General features: G+C 38.9%; 1 protein-coding gene across 1 annotated transcript in view; it reads right to left on the reverse strand.

The window, feature by feature from the left end:
• LOC308177280 (transmembrane 9 superfamily member 2-like) overlaps nt 1-15,857 on the reverse strand; it is a 32,027-nt gene extending 16,170 nt beyond the window's left edge. Inside the window, exons 1-9 of the mRNA XM_080554243.1 lie at nt 15,592-15,857; nt 15,038-15,105; nt 13,589-13,682; nt 11,754-11,881; nt 11,402-11,531; nt 9,067-9,194; nt 6,561-6,672; nt 3,925-4,004; nt 2,918-3,026 (exon numbers count right to left, since the gene is read on the reverse strand). Of these exons, the coding sequence (XP_080410369.1) occupies nt 2,918-3,026; nt 3,925-4,004; nt 6,561-6,672; nt 9,067-9,194; nt 11,402-11,531; nt 11,754-11,881; nt 13,589-13,682; nt 15,038-15,105; nt 15,592-15,708 (966 nt within the window). The 5' untranslated portion in view covers nt 15,709-15,857. The remainder of the gene's footprint in view (nt 1-2,917; nt 3,027-3,924; nt 4,005-6,560; nt 6,673-9,066; nt 9,195-11,401; nt 11,532-11,753; nt 11,882-13,588; nt 13,683-15,037; nt 15,106-15,591) is intronic.
• Nucleotides 15,858-19,125: the final 3,268 nt, after the last annotated feature.

Raw genomic sequence — 19,125 nt, forward strand, 5'->3', positions numbered from 1 at the left:
ACAGCACGCAAGAAATGGTGCAACAAAGAATACAGACCAAACCGGTGAATGACACAAAGCATCTTCTCTTTGTCTTCCTTATGCTGATACCTCTGCCTGCATTTGTTAGCTAGAAATTACTCTCAGAAGTCTGGTGTATTAAAAATTGAGAAATGTCTCTTAAACACAAGATAACACTTTGATTATAACTATGCCCATAAAGGACAGGATACCAGGTATCTCGGTAAAATTCCAACACGTCAGTACTCTTCCAGTAAAGAAAGGTTTGTTTAGTTAAAGAAGAATAAAAAACACACTTTCTTATAAGTCACCACAGTTACTTGAAGTTCAGAAGATAAGAAAGTAAAGACAGAAGGAAGATTTTTCCCAGGTAACTGTAAGGAATGAAAGAATGTAAAAGGTTACCATCTGAAGCTAAATCCTTATCTGTTTTCAAAATGGTGAACCCTAAGCATAAACACTTAGTACTTTAGTTCCTGACAAAATAAGGAAAATGTGCAGGTTTGGAATGGATGGCCCACGCATTTCTCTCTCTTCAAGTGTTCCAGTGAACCACCAGTTCAAGTGAACCATCAGCATTCCCGAAGTTAGATTACTAATCTCCTTCACTGCATCTTCCTCAGCCTGGGCCCTCTTTTGCACCATTATTTCACACCTTTTTAAAATCAGCTCCTTGAACTACAAGGGATCTTTAAGTCTCTTACACTGGCTAGAATACAAAAAAGTGGCTTTTTGAAAGTTGCACCTATCCCTGCTGTTATCCGTAAAAACTAATCAAACTTTTAAAACTCTCACTCTTTATCACATTAAGAATGACCAACTAATAAAAAGACAACACAGTATAAGATATTGAACATGATTTAATTGAGAGATCAAACAACTGCTCATTTTTATGAAGCTCCTAAAGAACATGGAAAAATTCTTCCACTTTAATTACTGTCTGCATTTGCATTAACAAAAGACATTAAATATCAAAAACACATAGAAGAATAAAAGTACTTTCAGATGTTTTAGCTTCAATATGAAACATTTTTGTGCATTTAAAGTATTTTTTTTTATCCAGATAGACAGCAACGACAGTGCAAATTCAAACCTTTGTAGTATCTGACATTACTTCTCATCTTTGGCTTGCAAATACCACTTCTACCGATTAGAAAGAGTAAATTTTCACTCAGTCTTTCACTCTCAGTCAACTGGTCAAGTCTTTTTTTTCCCCCCTCACAATCAGTTATATTCTCTTCCAAGGCAGCAAGCCACCATAGAGACTTGCCCCTTCCCATTCTGAAGGGGTAAATATTTCAAAAGAACTTGTAACGGATTCAGGCAGTCAGCAACAAGCTTCGGTCAAACAAACCAGGTTCAGTTTGACACAGGGATTACAAGGATAATTGTATTAGGAAAAAAAAAAACTGTTACATACACCAAGTAGTTCTAACACAGCGAGAGACTACTTGAAAACGTGCTGAAGTCATGCTGCATACAAAATACAATACTGTGATCTCCTCAGTGGAAAGGAAGTGTATGATTCCATCACACTTTCTAGCCACTGACAGAAGGCAACATCAATTTGTATCAGTCTATGTTAATCAGAATCTCTCCTGTCACATTTAGTAAGAAAATACTGTTCCTCACATTAATTTTACTCCATTATTAGCCCTTAGTTTAATTTTTATTTATTTATTTTAAACTTTTTTTGCTATAACTGTCTGTTACTTTTAAAGGATTTCACTTACCTTACAAAGATACATAGAATGATATTTCTTATGAGAGTTAGACCACAGATTTTCTAAACTTTTCAAGTCACATGCTAGCACATTTGCTTTCTGGACAAGCTACCTGCCAAACTACTACAAAAAAATACCACCGTGGAACTGAAAAAGTTACAACAATGGAGCTTCTTATTGCAGCTTCAGATAGACACAATATCTGGCTGCAGTAGTTTTTAAGCCTGATCTCTCATCAAGAGGGGAAAACACGGCTATCAATAAAAATATCTGCTCTTCACAAGTTTGGCTGTTCAAACTTTAAAACACATTTCTAGAGAGAAAACATGCCAAATGGATTGCAAAATCTTTGTTTCTGTGCTGCACATATACCTACGACAGTTACAGCACAGCTCCTGTGCTAAATCTACGTAACATGACTACAAACAGGGCTCCACTGATGGGGAATCTTCTGTATAATCCCAGGTTGCCAGTCATAGAATCACTGACTGGCTGAGGTCAGAATGGATTTCTGGAAGTCATCCTGTCCAACCCCCATGCTCAAGCTGGGCCACCTAGAGCAGGTTACCCAGAACCATGTCCGGATGGCTTCCGAGTATCTCCAGTGATGCAGATTCCATAAAGAACATTACTGGCTGCTTAGATCAGTGTCATGCTACCCTCTGTACATCCTGACTGACTCCATAATGCAGTCATAGGACTCAGAGCAATTGACACCTTCTGATGGTGAACCACTGACAGAATACTTTCCTTCAGCTTTTCAGTGTCTGCAGTGTATCCTGTGGCTGTTGGTATGCTGTGAAAATCTACGTTAAAAACAAAATAAAAAAACCACCAGCTTTCCTTTGTTAAGACTTTGGAACAAAGGGACTTACATTTTAAAAAGGAGTTTGTTCACTAGCAAAAAAATAAATCTGTGAATCACTCCACATACTTCCTAAAGCTGAAGTCTGTCCTTGCAGATTAAAAGTTCATCAAACGACGCCCAAGAAGAATGACTGTCATATCTGTCCATTTATTCCTTCTGTTAGGAGGGACAAAATAGCAATAAAGCTATTTTTAACTCCCAGATAAATTATGTTTCAAATTCTAGATAGTTATACATCTCTTCAGATTGTATAGAAACTATTTGAGAGATATCCCCATTGCCAGAAAACATGCTCACATATACAAAAGCTGTAAATCTTACTCACAGAAGAGTCAATCTGGTTGTATCTTGCAATATCTTTATGAAGGGTCCGCAGAATGATCATAGCCACCATGCCAGATAAGAAGAGAACAATTACGAGGGAATTCATTATACTGTAGGTAAAGAAAAAAAAAGTCAGGCTTTCAGTCCACTTATTCAGGTTTCAGGACATGCAGTCCAATTCAAAACCACATGTACAGCTCAAGTCAATAGGAATAGCCTCAGATACTCAGATATTAGAGAAGACATTCCATCAGACCTTTTAGTACTTTCTCATACAGAGAAGATACACCATTTTAAGTTGTGTACCTTTATGACTTCTTAGGAGACAGAAGCAAGAATACTATTTATGTTGTTAATTCTCAAGACAGTTACATATTGCATTTCTTCATCTTCCTTTTTATATAGCTCCAAAGGTATTTTCCTAGTGAAACAGCTACAGCTCTCAAAGCTGATTTTACATGTATGAGCCAATCAAATCTACATCATGCCTGTTAGTATTTTCTGGATACATATTTAATCTGATCAGCCTTTTCAAACACTTAATATTGCAAAACATTATCATTTCAACATAAATTATACACTTACTTGATATATTTTACTCATAAAAGAAGCCCTTTTTTTTTTGTTTGCAGCTGCTCTGTACAAAACGTGCAGTGGACATATGTACCTCTTACTTCACAAATGGCAAAAGCCAGTAACAATAACAACACTGCCGAGCAGCAACTTCTCAGAAGTTTTACAAAATGGAGATGAAGAAGTAAGACCATAGAGGTTGCCTTCCTTTTGGACACTAATGTTGCATTCCTTTGGTGAAATGCAATACTACGGTTGCTCCCAAGAGATGCAAGACTGATAAGTCACTCCACATATGAAAACAAGAAAGTTTACTTGCCTGAAGACTAACAGACTTTGTGTTACCACAGCAGAAGTTATGTATCTCTAGAAGCACAAATAAGAAGCCTTTGTGCTCCCCAGCAAGGTTATTCACTGCATAAATGCAAGTCATACCTAAACCACTGGATGTTTGTGTGTGGCATGGACTCCAAAATGTAATCCCATCTGGAAGCCCACTTAATATTATTCTTTTCCTATAAAGAAATTAAATAGCAATTAATAGAGACAAGTACAAGTTTGTTGCAGTCTCTGAGAAGGAATAAGCACACAAAATCTCTTCCAGAAACCTTCCATTCAGCATTAATATCTAAGCTTGGTATCAGCCCTGGATGTTAGACCTCCCTCGTACATTAATAATTCTTTTCATCTCTTGAGCCTTTCAAAGAATATTTCATTTATTGAAAGGAATCTACCTTCAAATGGGGCTTCACTAAGCCTCATCTTCCCATGATTTGATATCTAGCTGCCTGCAACTCCCAAATACAATCATGCCATTGCTACAAGATATTCCCAGCATAGCACATGACATGAAACTTCAACTTTGTTCAACGCACTTTATGAGCATGTTTCTAGTTTTCCCTGGAATTTTCCCTTTCTCATCATCTTTAAAGTGTTTAGCACAAACTTTCTTGCTCCCTGCCATAATGGTGTATGACACAGACTATTTCCACTCCTGGCAACACACCCACTGACAACTTTGATTTCCATTTTCCCTTTGAAGGATATAAGAAGAAATCATTCAGGAAGTTTCCTCTTCAAAAGAGACTTCCATTCTCTCCTATCTCCTCCTCTAGATGCTTAATGTGAAAGCTGTACAAGCGATAACTTCTGACCTCCAAGCCCTGTCCTCCACCAGCTAGTCTCATGGAAGGTACATTTGCTGTCCTGTTACCAAACTGTTTCCTGACTGGTGTGAAGTTCATACGAATTTTTTTGCTTATTTACCAGGTGATAAATCTGTACAGTTAATTATCAAAATTTAGACTACACTGACAACGGCCTAGGATTTAAGTTTCAGGTCATGTTCTGAATCAAAAAAATGTTACAATGAATTGCACCAATACAACTAAGTGGCTGAAATTGCCACAAGTTACTCTTTACTAGCACTATCTGTAGCTGATACGGATACTTGGGACAGATATTCCAGAAGGGTGGTTTTAAAGTTTGTTATTTGAGTATCAAACTGCTCACATGCTTACACTTTTGTACAGTTGTGTACTAAACATGTGAGGCACAATTGTATACCCTGCACACACACAAAGCTGAATACTTGGCCTTTTATAACGAATTAGAACAGACACCAAAGCTTTCTCATCAGAAATCAGCTCTCATATCAAAAAGGACCATAAATGCATTTTACCTGTTTATGTATTCAAGATTACTGAAACTAATGTTTTCATCTTTTAAAATATTTTTCACTGATGAATACTATCCTTTTAATTTATTTTGAAACTATTGATAATGCCTGATATATTTTATTTTTTCTTTCATTTCAAATCAAAGCTAATGGATAACATGGAAAAGTCAATTTTGAAGTGCCTTGAGTGCCATCTGCTGGAAGCATCTGAACCAACAGCAGTTCAGCCTTACCTGCTCTATTCCCAAGAAAAAGAGAGTAAACAGCCCAAATACCTAACACATTGCATCGATAACAGGACAAAGTGCACATTGCAAGTCTACATTGCAATTCATCATCGAAATTTAAACAAAAATGTTAATAGACAGGAGGTTCATTCACGTAGTAAAATCAGAGAGTCTAAGGAGGATTGAGTGTCTCAAGGGAAAAGTAACTGCATATAGAGCCTTGCACCTCAAGGTCACTGGTTCAAATCAAATTCCATTTGGTACAACGAAAGCTGTTACCACATGATGGCGGCTTGACTGCCTATGCAAAATAAGCTGGTGGTCTCAAGCCAAATCCTTTAAGATCAGTGTCTTACATCAGAAGAATAACCATGACTTCAGGACAGACTTGAAGTGAGGCACCAAGGTTTGCAATAGCTCAAATCACATTATTCTCACCCCCACAGGAGGCTCACTTTCCATGCTGGGGTAAAGACACAGTAGCAAGAAAGCCAGATTTCCTCCTGCCTAAGTTGTAGCAGGCTGAATAAAGCATAATACTCTAAAAGACAAATGGCCCCCTACTCAAAAGGAAAAAAAAAAAAAAGCTACCAAATGAAAGCATGGCACCATCAGACAAAAACTGCAACATCACTAGAAAAACAGCTTTATGATATGATAAATCCTTAATGCAGAAGTATTTCCAAATATTATATAAACATTTCTTCACCACAAGACTCATGCTAACCAGACTGAACTCTGAAAAACACAGTATAACTCAAGGAACAGAACTCTTCAAGTTATTACTAACAGAAAGTCATTAGATTGAATAGAACAGGGCAAAACTGAAGTCTACATTTTTTCCACTTGTTTTCTAATACCAAAAGATCTGGTTCTCAATAAGACAGTAAAGATTGCAGTTACAAATAAAATTTGAGGATATTTGACCAACGGAATCCTGAATGATGGTAATGATGGTGGGGGGATGAAGGCAAAAGATCTCTACATATTCCAAGTGTCACTTAAACTACAGCAATGGAAACATAGTAGTTCTGGGGAAAAATGCTTCACAAGATCATCCTTACGGAATGTACACTGCTTTAACACAGTTATGGCTCATAGCAAATCATCCAGTTTTTCTGGGTTTGTACTTTTGGGGAATTATGTATAACAGATTCAATACTTACTTCAAATGTCACCGAGTAAGTATAGATCAAATTCAGTTTGCTGTTGAATTCTCCAGGAATCTCCATAGGTGGACCTTCACAGCTTAAGTTGTTTTCATCTGTATGTTTGTAGCTAAGGAAAAAATAGTTAAATAAAATAAAATTGCATCTAATCAACAGCATGAATTTTCACAATTTCTTTTTAAAGGTAATCAGAATGGGTTTTTATTGGAAAAAAAGAACAGGGAGAGCACTGTATATAATTTTGAATCAGCTATTCAACTTCCTTGAGAATTTGCTTTTCCATGCTTCTACCACTACAGGTCAAAGATCTTCAAAGATACCTCTATTATCTCTTATGTTTGTAGCTACAGATAATATGGAAGAAATACATGTATATAATTAGGCATAATTATTCATAATTTCTGTAACAACTTTAGAGTTATAGCAGAGCTGAACACTATTTCCCACCAGCACTTGCAGTGAGTTAAAATCTCCCTAGAAAGCATCCCAGGGATTTGGATCACTATCTTAAGTTCAGTTAATACCTGTTCAGACGTTTGGGCGCTTAAGAACATTACAGGTATGCTCAGGATTGTCAAGTACGTGAGAGACAAGAAATGAAGACCTCTAAAACTACGGGAGATATAGTTTTGCCCTACCCACTTTTTTTTTTTTGCCACATCAGAACAGCAACCTAGTCCTAAGCTAATATGCTGCTTGATTAACGGTGCCATGAAACCTGAAGATCTTTACCTGGTACGAAGGTAAGTTTTAACATGAAATACCCCTTTCTCTGCCATCATACCTCCCCTCCACATTTTAAACAAGACCGCGTTATTGGTGAGGGACTTAACATCAGTATATGCTTGTCAACAAGGAAGATGGAGACTATCAGTCTCCCACAGGTTCTTACTTTCCCTCAAGTGTCATTAGGGGAAAGTTGTATATTTTATTTTTAGTGATTTTGCGAGTGCCTTTTATTTGTTTTTAAACACTGGGGCAACAGAAGCAACTGCGTAAACCTTTTAATTTTCCATTCCTATACAAGTAGTCTAATTTCACCTCTATTCAGTCTTTAATACTCAGAAAAATATAGAACAACTCTGAACAACATTCTACAGTTCAAACGCACAAACCCTTCTCTGTTGCACCTTAGAAATACTACAGCTATAGAAGCACAAAATCAAAGAAACCTTAAGGTTTGGTTGAATTTACTCCTGTGAACCTTTTCTAACACTGGAAAATAGCTTCCCTCTCACATCCTCTCGGCCAAGATGTAGTTACCCAGCGTAGCTAAACAATTATTCCTTATATGCATTATTACATGTCAACAACTGAGTCAAGCTACAAGATAATAAAAACTTTCATGAACAGTCTAGGGTGCTCCAACCTCAAATACTGCCCATTGGGAGAGACTAAAGTTTGAAGCAAAGCACCAAGCAAAACATCAGGTCACAGAATGACAAAATTAAGGTTATGTGCAACCTAACTGTGCCCCCTTGTGGTTTGCATTACAATCAAGTTCTCTTACTTCTGAACCACTCAGGATTCAACCAATAAAGCATTAAACAAAAATGGAGAAGGTTTGTAGAATCTTCTTGCCACCATCTGGGAGCAGAGGAAAATGGAAGGAATAAACAAGTATAGCAAGTATAATTCACTAAAAATTCACTAAAAATACACCATACCATGGCAACAGAAAAAAAAAAAAAACTACATCCAAATCTCTATACAGATCATACACATCTGTATAATTTGAGAAGTTGTAGTCACGTAATTTAAGAACGTACTTAATCCCTATAGAAAAGGTGGAAGACTGAACTGCAGTTCTCAAATATAAGTATTAACTATGCATGAGCAAACTGGCAATAGGCCAAAGTAATCGCTTCAGTCCAACCTCTGAATTCTTGCATCTCCTTTCTTGGTCAACCTAGTAGTGCAGAAACCAAAAAGCTACTTATAAGAAGATAAGTCAGTCTTCTCAGATATTCTGCTGTTTTGAATGGCAGTATTAACTTGGTACTTCACTTGTACTTCAATATCCAAACTAACGCAGGAAAAAGTATATCTGTACAAATACCGCACCTTTGTACAGAGCACTTTTGGGGTGCAGTGCAGCAAAAATAAGAGAGATGACAAGGGAAACTTTAACTCAGTTAATGGATGTTTCTTGTGTATCTAAAACATGTTTGTTAAAGGAAAAAAATACACAGCCATACGCAAATCAATATAAACATGAGAATGCTTCTATTGTTTGTGTCAGGTTATAAGACTCCACAAAAGCAGTTTTTCCAATCAGGATGGACTTTGGAGAACATCTGAAAAGCAAAGTTATACGACATTTACAGTCATGGAACTGCTCTTTGCAAACACAGTTCCAGCTGTGAACCAGTACACTGAAAACTTCACCAGAGTTCAAAATAACTGGTTCCTCAGAACTTAGTAACGCCAAGCATCATTTCAAAGTTTGCAACTACTGATAGATTCCTCAGTATTAGAATTTGCTGCTCTAATGCAGAATTACCTTTGTGGTCTCAGTCGTGCCATCACCAGTCTTGCACCAGGCCAGTTTTCATCCTTCCCACTATGGTACATGATTGTTATGTCAACGTGGTTGAAGAGGTAGAAAGTGTTCTTCTTGTTAAACTCTGACTAAAAAATATCATCAAGAGCTTAAGAAACTTCCAGCAGGAGAGGGCGCAATGCAGTCATGAATTTTAGAATGAGACTACTGTCCAATGAAGGAGCAGGAAAAACGTTTTTCTACACGCTTGTATAAAATATATACACATTTTCTTAAATAGTATATTGTAGTATGTTATCTAAATAAAACCCACATAATAGTTAAATCATCACGTGTTTCTATTAAGATTTAAAAGCATTTGACACTATTTTTGTACAAAGTTGCCAAAACAAGTTCAAAGATCTTACTCAAGCTGCAAGTAATTCAGATTCACCACCACTCCCACCCAAGACATACAGCCAACCTGGTAGACACTCCAGCTACTGAAGCTGACAAAACAGGTTCTGCTTCAGAAAAATACCTTTCACTTTCAGTAGCTATTCTGCTTTGTCATCCATATCCTTCCAGAATTTGGAATTGAAGAACTATATAAAGTTCACATTCAAAAAAAATCACAGAAGATACCTGAGTCAATTCAAGTTGACTTGAATTTTCCTTTCTTCTCACAATTGTCATTGTTTAGAAAACTTTAACCATAACTTTCACTTGAATTAAGGGACCAGGATGATGGACTTCCAGTTGAGTTTCCAAGTTTGAAGTTCCTTTCTTGGTTTTATATGTTAGCCACTTTCCAACTGCCATAAAATATTCCTCTCCTGCCCCTCTCAGCAAAACATTAGTGTCTTGCACTAAAGTTATCTGGATTCCTCACCTTTAACTGCCAGAAGAAGACTAGAATCATGCCTGTATCGTACTATAACCCTATCTAAAGATACCTTTAGGTACCTTTTCCCTCCAATTTAAAGTAGCAGCTGAGGCAGTAATATAGTTTGTTAGCTGCATAAATGTGAGGATGAACAGTAGTTCTGACACTGCGTGATAACAACCTCTTTTCTGCCCCATTTTGAAGGGATAATTACATCTTCCAAAATAGTTATTTAGGTATACTTCCTGAGGAGGATGATATTCCCCAACTCAGTCCAGAGATCAGTCATATTCCCTGTGCTAGGTTCTTATTTGCCCAGGTAACAATTCTTTCTTCTACTGCTATGCTTTGCAACATTCTCATTGCAATGAGATGCTACAGACATAAAACCGAAGCTCGGTATTGCAGCTACGCTAGCAAAGCACCCACACCATAGCTAGCACACCCATTGTGTACAGCATTTCATGGATATACCATACAAGCTCCCTGAGCACTCACTGGGAAATTCAACCATTGCCACTTATGTATGAAGCTCAACCTACCAAAAAAAAAAATAAATATTTTTTTAAGTTGCTGACTTTGCCACAAACATTTTCCATGTACCACATAGTTTCCAAGACAGCATACACCAGTATCAATGTAACATAAAATCAATCTTCTCCGTAACCCTACGGTGTAACATCCCAAAGTAATAGAGTTGAACACCTAACTACAGCAGGTTATTCAAATCACTGACCATTTTCAGAGTTAAGTGAACATGCATGATAAATGCATCACCTGTGAATACAAACAAATTGACTGCACTACATACAAGCAGTAAGTTATATGGCAGAGCACAGCCACAGCAAACAGCTCCCTCAAGAGGGTGGTCCTCCGCCTCAGAAGAACTGCATCACTAATATATGTAACAGCAGTAGTTCACCATACAACTCCCAGGATGAGTGACACATTTCAAACTGTTGTGAATATAATTCTTTTCTCTATCACAGCTGTGTTATCTTCCAGCCATCTGGGAAAAATCCTGAGATATTTAGGTTGTAAACTGTGCTAGACATAACTTCTGCAACTAGAGCACTGCTCATTTCTAGATCTTCACAAGACAGCTTGTATGTGAAATCCATAAAAGGTCTTGCACACAGATACAATTCAAGTTGTGTGGACACAGAATTAATAGGTGCGGGGATGGATACATATGATATTTCAGAACAAAAACTCTGAGTTTTCTAGGGCATCAAAACAGTTATTTTATAGCATCATGTAGACAAACAAACATACAAAGTGTCTTTTTGGACACTTGTATCAGTGAGACACTGCATACAAAAGAAGCATTCAGTTTTTTCAGTGCCCACATACTGAATATTAACTATACTTAGGAGGATACCTATTCTTTTTCAGGAAAACAAAGCTTAAAAATAAAACTCTCAATGAAATTATATCTACTATACTAAAGAAAAAAGTTCCACCACTTACATTTATAACACAAGCATCTTTAACTCTACCGTCTGGAGTAACAAAACATCCTATTGGGAATCCTGGATTACAGTACTTTTGTCCATCTTCCACATCATAGCACCATGTTACAGGCATGTTATCAATAATCCTATAAAGAAATCATCAAAGAACAAGTCCTCAGAAGAGATGCACCTTATTTCACACTGACATTTAGCATCCATATAATGCACGGTTTTCAGTAGCACCCACAAGATGCACAGTAGAGGACAACAATCAGATAGAAGAAGGAAGAAAGCAACCACTTAGAAGAAAAATAACATGATGCTAAAAAAGGAACATGAAAAAAGCTCAAGCACACATCTCAGCTTACCAGTGATGTTGATAGTTCAACTGCATTCCTTTCTTCAAAAAAGCCAACTTGCTTCTATCAGCACTGTTTTCTGGGTCATAAGACCTTGTACAAACTTTCTTGCATGTTTCCTGCTTCTTAAAAGTGAACTGGTATGAAAGTACATAAAAAGAGTGATTTAAGTTTTGCTTCAATAATCTGTCCAGACTTTTCTCACGTAAAGCTGACTTATTCGACATACATCCTTGACACGAAAGTTTGAGGCAGAATTCCCCATACAATAAAGTGCTTTAACTAAATTTCAAGAGTTCTGTATATCTGGAAACTGTATTCCCCTTTCACGTTGCTAAACGTCTACAACAGCCCAGATAAATTACCTTCAGATGATCAACATTTTAAAGTTAGCAGAAAAGGTATTGCTTTCTTATTTTAACAGTTTATTTTGACAGTTTCATCATCTGTTACACCAGACTTTTAACTAAATCTTTATGGAATGTTCTGCTTTAATTTTAGCTGTGTTTCCCCATGATCAAGTTATCAGACAACGCTGCCAAAAATGCAACATGTTGCACAACGTCTATGCTTCAAGGGCAGATACCACCTAATGCTAACATGCTCACATTTGTATATCAAACTGGTATTCTAACCCAGTTAGAATTTACCTGTTACTGAGCTAACATAACTAAGACCATGACTGAAAATTCTACCATTATCAAGGCTTAAGTACTAACCAATAACAGGGCATTTTTTAATTACTGTAGTATACAGCCATTTCAAAGACTTAACTGTTACAATTCTTAAACTACAGGTATCAAAGCCAAATGACACATCGTACTTTGTATTTAAAAACTTCTTGCGGTTAGCAGTCGCATGACTCAAAACTACATTAGCTCAGAGAATCAAGGAGAACGAGACCTCTAGGAGTAGTTTACACAAGGGAGGAGTCATCACCTTCTTAACAGTCCTATGAAAAGATGTGACTAGGTCCCTAATGACTGAGCAGCAGTAGACTCAAACTCTGCTGCCTCATTGTCTCACAGAGATTTGGATTATCCGGTAACCTCACAGACAAGCATAGCCCAGTTTTCAGTTTCACCAACAAATCCCAGTTTGGAAAGCCAACTTGAACAGCATAGTTTTCAAGCGTTAAGAGCCACAGTTTGACCATATCTCCTTTATTGCCAATAATTTTCCCAATCTGATTGGCCAGTACTTGACAGATGCTACTTTTTTGTCATTGGTAACACAGTGCACAAGACAGAAAAATACCTAATCTACGGAATACTTGCACATCTTTATTTTATAGAAGATTTCAAATGGCATGCTTCAAAAATGAAAATGTTGGTTTTATACAACAGATTTTAAATGCATACAAGCAGGGAAAGCTGGAAACGAGCCCCAGCTTGGCTTCCCTTCCTACTCTGGAAGTTGCCTGACAGCACAACCAAGATATATGAGAAACATTTCCTGAACCAACAGTTTATAGCCTCCTATATTACAGCTCAAAAAAATAATGATTTCAGATCACCTAACACTCTAGGCTATACAACCAGCTGTTCCAGAACTAATTAGTTTCTCGATTCCTCTATCATAGAGAAACAGGAAAGAAGAGTGATTACTGGCTCACAGCTTCCTAACTTTAATTAGCCACCCTTTGATGCTTTTGGAACTGGAAGGATTTCTTTTTTGTTCATTTTTATTGCATAAACTGTACAAAGTTTAAATGAAAAACGAAAACAAAAAACCCACACAAACATTAATTCTTCAGCCATGTCTTCAGCTATATCTACGGACTACAGCCAACAAAAAGAGAGCTATCAAATTTAAACAGGATTGTATTTAAGGGATGGAACAACCTTATATGGAGATGATGCTATCCTCTCTCCAAACAGCACTTGCCCAAGATTTTCTGATGGTCTTTTCTCTTCCTTATCTTGACAGAAGTCAAAACTGGAAAAAAAAAAAAAGTAGAAAAGATAACCTTTAATTTTTAATTAGTATATAATTGTAAATAATAGCCTAAAACAATTTCTTAAGTTTTGTCCTTAGCATTGCAGTTTTCACGTTTCTTTCAGTAGGTCTGCAGCTGTTAATAAAAATAGAAGTGCTTCTGTATATACTAAATAGAAATATTCCTATCTGATGTCACTTTCAACCAAGATATTTCAAAGGTAAAGTATATTTAACAAAACAGGTGGCTTTTAGTCCAAACAGTCTTTTCAAGTAGAGTTTAAACAAACAATATCATGTTTCACATTAAAAAAAAAAGAACCTGTCACAGACTGTCTGCCCATTCTCTTGGAAAAAAAAAAAAAAAAAAAAAACAGAAAAATAACCACCCCCCATTCTTAAAGGGGTTTTTACAAAGATTCTTTAATATGAAACATGTTCCAAAGAAGGGAAGTACTTCCAATATTAATGTGCCACACTGCTAAATGCCATTCACCAACTCTTTTTGACTCAATGTAGTCTGAAACAGCTGAACATAGGAAAGAGAATATAACCATTCTGAGTCTTTATTATTTAAACACGGTCAGCAGTAGCTTATGAAAAAAAGAAATTCACTTATCTTTGCTGAATAAGTACTTTTCCTCAATGTGTGGGCCTAAATTCATTGGCTTTCATAAACTTTAGTGCAAATAGAGATATTGTTGGCTTTTTGAGCTAGTCTGTGGCCTTGTTGCTACTGTTGCATTACACAGCGTTAGAGCTACATTAACAGCAAGTTTCTCTTTTCTCTATGTTAAACAGCAAGGCAATTTTATTGATCGCATATAACTGCTTACTAGAAGTGCTTTTGTAGATAGTTACAGTATTCACCAACAAGAATCAAAGTGAAAATAAAACCCAAAAATTACATACAGAGCTTTGGCGGTAAAAGAAAAATAACAGCGACTCTTCTTTCAGTTACTTTAGTTGCCAAAAACCAAGAACACAAAGATCCTGTCTTCCTGGATTTGACAAATAGGAAGGAGTTTCAAATGTGTCAAACAGTCTATGCTAAATCTAAAACTGAGCTTAAATGCAAAAAAAACTGTAGAAACTCAACAACCTCATCTTTAACAATAACAGAAGGTGGTCAGAGGGCACAGGGTTGGCCTTCATCCTTTCCACTCTTGCATTTTAGTCCTGCTGATGAGTACTGGATTTGCTCTGCTATCTGTACATCCAAAACAATCCTTTCTCTACATCCAAAACAAGGCTTACAAGAAACAAGAGTACTTGTGTTATGGGTTGTATCACTGCACTAAGAACAGAGAACAGACTTTCCAAATGCTTCTGCAAGCCTGTTGTGATGTACTTACGCATCATACTCATAGGGCAGAACCGATTCAACCGAGTCCAGTCTGTTCACAAAGAGCTCGATTAGTGACTGAAACGGAGAAAAGAAGTGTGAAAATACAAATCTGCAAAATCAGACGCACGGCCAACACGAAGCGCATCACCAACTGTCAGGAGCTAATCAAAGTTACAGCACGGCAGAGTTACTACACTCTTCTGACAGGCCCTGACCGCAGCGCTGGGCCACGCCACAGACAACCCCCAAGAGCACCACCACCACAGGAGGCTGCAGCAATGAAGGGAAATTTGATTTTTTTTTTGAGTAATGACTGAAAAATTGGGCGGGAAAGGGAGAATTCCGCCTCCCCGGGGGAAATGCCAGGTGTGCCGGGGAGAAGGCGGCGGGTGTCACTCCCCGGAGCAAAGGTTGCCTCCCGAGAGGGACCGGCCGGGGCTCACGCCGGGCGCCCGAAGGGTTCCTCGGCAGCCCCTCCCGGTCGCAGGAACCCCGTCAAGCCCGCTCGGTGCCTCCGCATCCAGGGGGGAGCCCCGGCGGGCCCCCCGCGATGGATCTCACCTTGCAGCCCTCGCTCTCCTTGTCGTCGTCGCAGAAGCTGACGGGAGCCAGGCCGGGCAGGTAGAAGGCGGTGCAGAGATGGGCCAGCAGCAAGACGCCGGCCGCCAGCAGCCTCATCTTCCAGCCTCAGGGGGCGAAGGCAGCATGAGCCGAAGCGGCAGCCCCGACTCCCGCCCCCCCCCGGCAGCGCCTTGCGGAGGCAGCCCCAGCCCAGGCAGAGGCCAGCAGCGGCGGCGTCACAACGGCGTTGGGGCCGCGGCGCCTGCGCGGTGCCGGGTGAGGGGCTGGGCGCCATCTTGAGGTAGGGCGCTGCGAGGCGCGGCCGCTCCGCTCTTCACGGAGGTTGGCGTTACTCTGGGGCGTTTTGGGGGAAGCGATTTCTCTTCTTCCTCGCCTTCCACGTTCACTTCAGTTCTCGCTCTAAGAGCGTGGCTCTTAGCCCTCTGCTGGCACTGGGTTCCACGCAGCTGAACTCTGCAGTGCTCCCTATTTATTTCCAGTTTCACGATAAATAGAAAGGCGCTCTTTTTCCTAAAGCCTCCTCTGGGTGATTAGTACCAGAACCTCTTTCCAGGTTCTAGCCCCCTGCATAGCAGAGAAAAACTTAAATTAGATCTTTACCAGCTCAGAAATTAGGGGTGGAAATCCCAGATATTGCAACCTGTGGTTGCAACCATCACTTTCAAGAATTCAATGTGGTGGGGTTTGTAGGGGGAGCAGGGGGACGTTGTTTGTTGGTTGTTTTTTGGTTTGGTGTGTTTTATTTTTGTTGTTTGTTTGTCTGGATATCCGGTTCATCAGCTTGTGATGCTTACAGCCAGTAACAGTGGGATGCACACCAGCTCTTGGCGTTGCCTGGCTCCTTCCCGCTACAATGCAGCTACAGCGGTGCCACGAACATGGTGTCAGGCTCCAGGATCGCTTGCTCAGGTAGCAACGGCAGGAGCAGTGCTCGGGGGCAGCTGCAAAGCCTGTCTGAGAAGCAGGGCACGTGAAAGCACGGGCTGCAATCCAAGCTCCATGCCACTATGGCAAGACGTAAACTCACTGCTGAGACATTAAGCTAAAAGTATGGCTGTTGATACAGGGTAGGGAATGTCTCCATCTTCCTTTCTGTAATTCCTGTTGGGGCTAACTGTTGCCACTCTGGTTTCCAATCTATCTATTTGCATTTCCCATGCAAAACTATGTACAACAATTTTATCCAACTCGTAAATCAGTGGTGTGTTGCCTTTACCAAAAGGAGAAAGAATAAAGGAAGGGTAATAATTGCTTATCTCACGTGTCTTTTCTGTTGAATCTGGGGAAACTGAGTTGTCATTTCAGGAAGCTCCAATTATAGATCAGGGAATTGTGATCCACCTTGTATTGCTAATCTGAAAGGGAGCACAACTAGATCCCAAATAGGTTATTTGGGAGAAACACATAATGGAGTTGCGATTTAGAGAAAGTTGACAAAGTTAATCCCAGAAACAACTGGTTTGTGCTGCTTTGATCCACTCGATCCTGAATTTCACAGAGCAAAAATACTGATCTTCTACAAATACCTAGCAAGTGACAGCTGCCCAGAAAATTGTTCTTTGTCATGGAAGTATTAACCTGATCTTTTCAGTTATTAGTTTTTGACTATATATCTGGAGGGAATTATATTCCTTTTTTATTCATTCTGATTACATTTTCTGACATACTTTTAATCTTCCTCCGCTCAGACATTTGGAAGATAACACAGTTTGTTCTCTATATTTTGTTTCAGGCTTATTTGATTAGGTGTTGTACGTGCAGATCTGTTTCTGTGATTATCTATGCTCGTTAGCCTGGTTTTCTAAAAATGAAGCCAAATAAACAAACAAAAACCCCAAAACAAGTCTTATGTGATCGGATTATTTTTGTATTCAGTAGTCCTCATCCCCCAGCTCTCCTGATCCTTTTATCTAGATTAAGCCCAAAGTATGATGAACTTGGTGAAAGGCCAATATGTTTGATGAAAAAATGCAGGATCTAAAAGGGGATCCGAAGTGCTGCCCTTCTGCATGAATTACAGGTCATCTTTCCCTTTTCCAACGGACAGTAATATCATCCAGAAACTTTTACCATCTATGCTGAAAAGTTATCTTTTAAGTACATACTGCAGTCCAGAGTGTTTGAGAGCTACCTTCTTTTGTATTCTCAGCAGATCTATGAGGTAGTCTGAAGCAATGTTGCCTTCTGTTCTCACTAACACATAGGGCAGTTGAATGTCAGTAACTGAACAGAAGGGACTGAAAAATTGAAGATAAGAATAGGGTCTGGTGTTCTCTTATCAGGATGTGACAATTATGTAGCCACGTGACTGTGACTGCACTGGGCAGAATGAATAGAGTCTGTGGACTCTGTGGCACCTCTGAGGAAGGACAGTCTGAAGAATGCCACATTGGTGAATACAAGACACAGAGGGCTTGGGCAAGTGCTAAGAAAATGGATGAGAATGTGCAGCTGGACCCATATTCTTTGTCTCCTATGTCTGCCACAGGACAACACGGCCTGGAAAACTACACCACCACTTCCGATTACTTTGAGAAGCTCTAGGAAAAGCCATTGGTGACCTGATGCCACTGATGCAGATGCAGTACCAGAACATGGAGCGGCTCTGGAAACTGGCTCCTCACAGCTAACATCCAGCTAACATCCCTCAGTACAGCAAACCCATCCCTAGGAACGCACAGCGACTGGCTGCTGGCATCCTATTTATTACTCAAACCTGAGATGAGGGAGCTTCACGGGGGGTTCTGAGTTCCCTGGTTTTTAACTAGTAGGATATCAGCATAGGAACCAGGTGTATTAATTTACTGCAATACATCTTGTCACCATTCCCTTAATGTACAAGGATGAGTTAGGAACTATATGAACACCCTAAAACATTCAAGGAATCTACAATTCCCTAGTTTTTGCATCTTGCAGAAATCAATTAAAGGGACCTTCAAAGAGTATGGATGACATTACTAATCCTGGCAACCAGCTAGCCTTTTGAATTTTTGTAAAAGACAACAAATTGAGACAGGACTTACAAAATAGCTATCCAGTTTAAAACCTCACAGAATAAATAATCAGGCAACTTCCCTTTTGGTTTTGTCTCTTATTTTTTAAAAGCTAACAGAAAAATCCATTTTTGCTTTTAAATTAAAAGACTGAATGATATTTACACTGGGGTGACTCTAAGAAAATAGGCCTCGTTGACAGTTTAGATGAAACACAAATTCAAATTATGGAAACCTAGCAAATTTCTGTATGCACAGACTTCTTTCTGACTTTTCAGCTATCAAATTTACTCGGCAAAATAGCCACAATTAAACTTCAGGTATAATTAAAATTGGAGTTAGTTGAAAGAGTGGAAAACTCCGTGTTATGAACAACAGATTTCATTTTAAACCAGGCTTGTTTCAGTTTACCACAGGTCTCTGAGGAAGGGGTATTGACATAAGCCTGCCATGTGACATACACATATATTAACTAACAGTGCATTGAGAAAGCTCTAAGTGTTAAACTCCCACACAGACA

Source organism: Anser brachyrhynchus (genome assembly GCF_964034855.1).
Source record: "Anser brachyrhynchus genome assembly, chromosome: 13".
NCBI lineage: Eukaryota > Metazoa > Chordata > Aves > Anseriformes > Anatidae > Anser > Anser brachyrhynchus.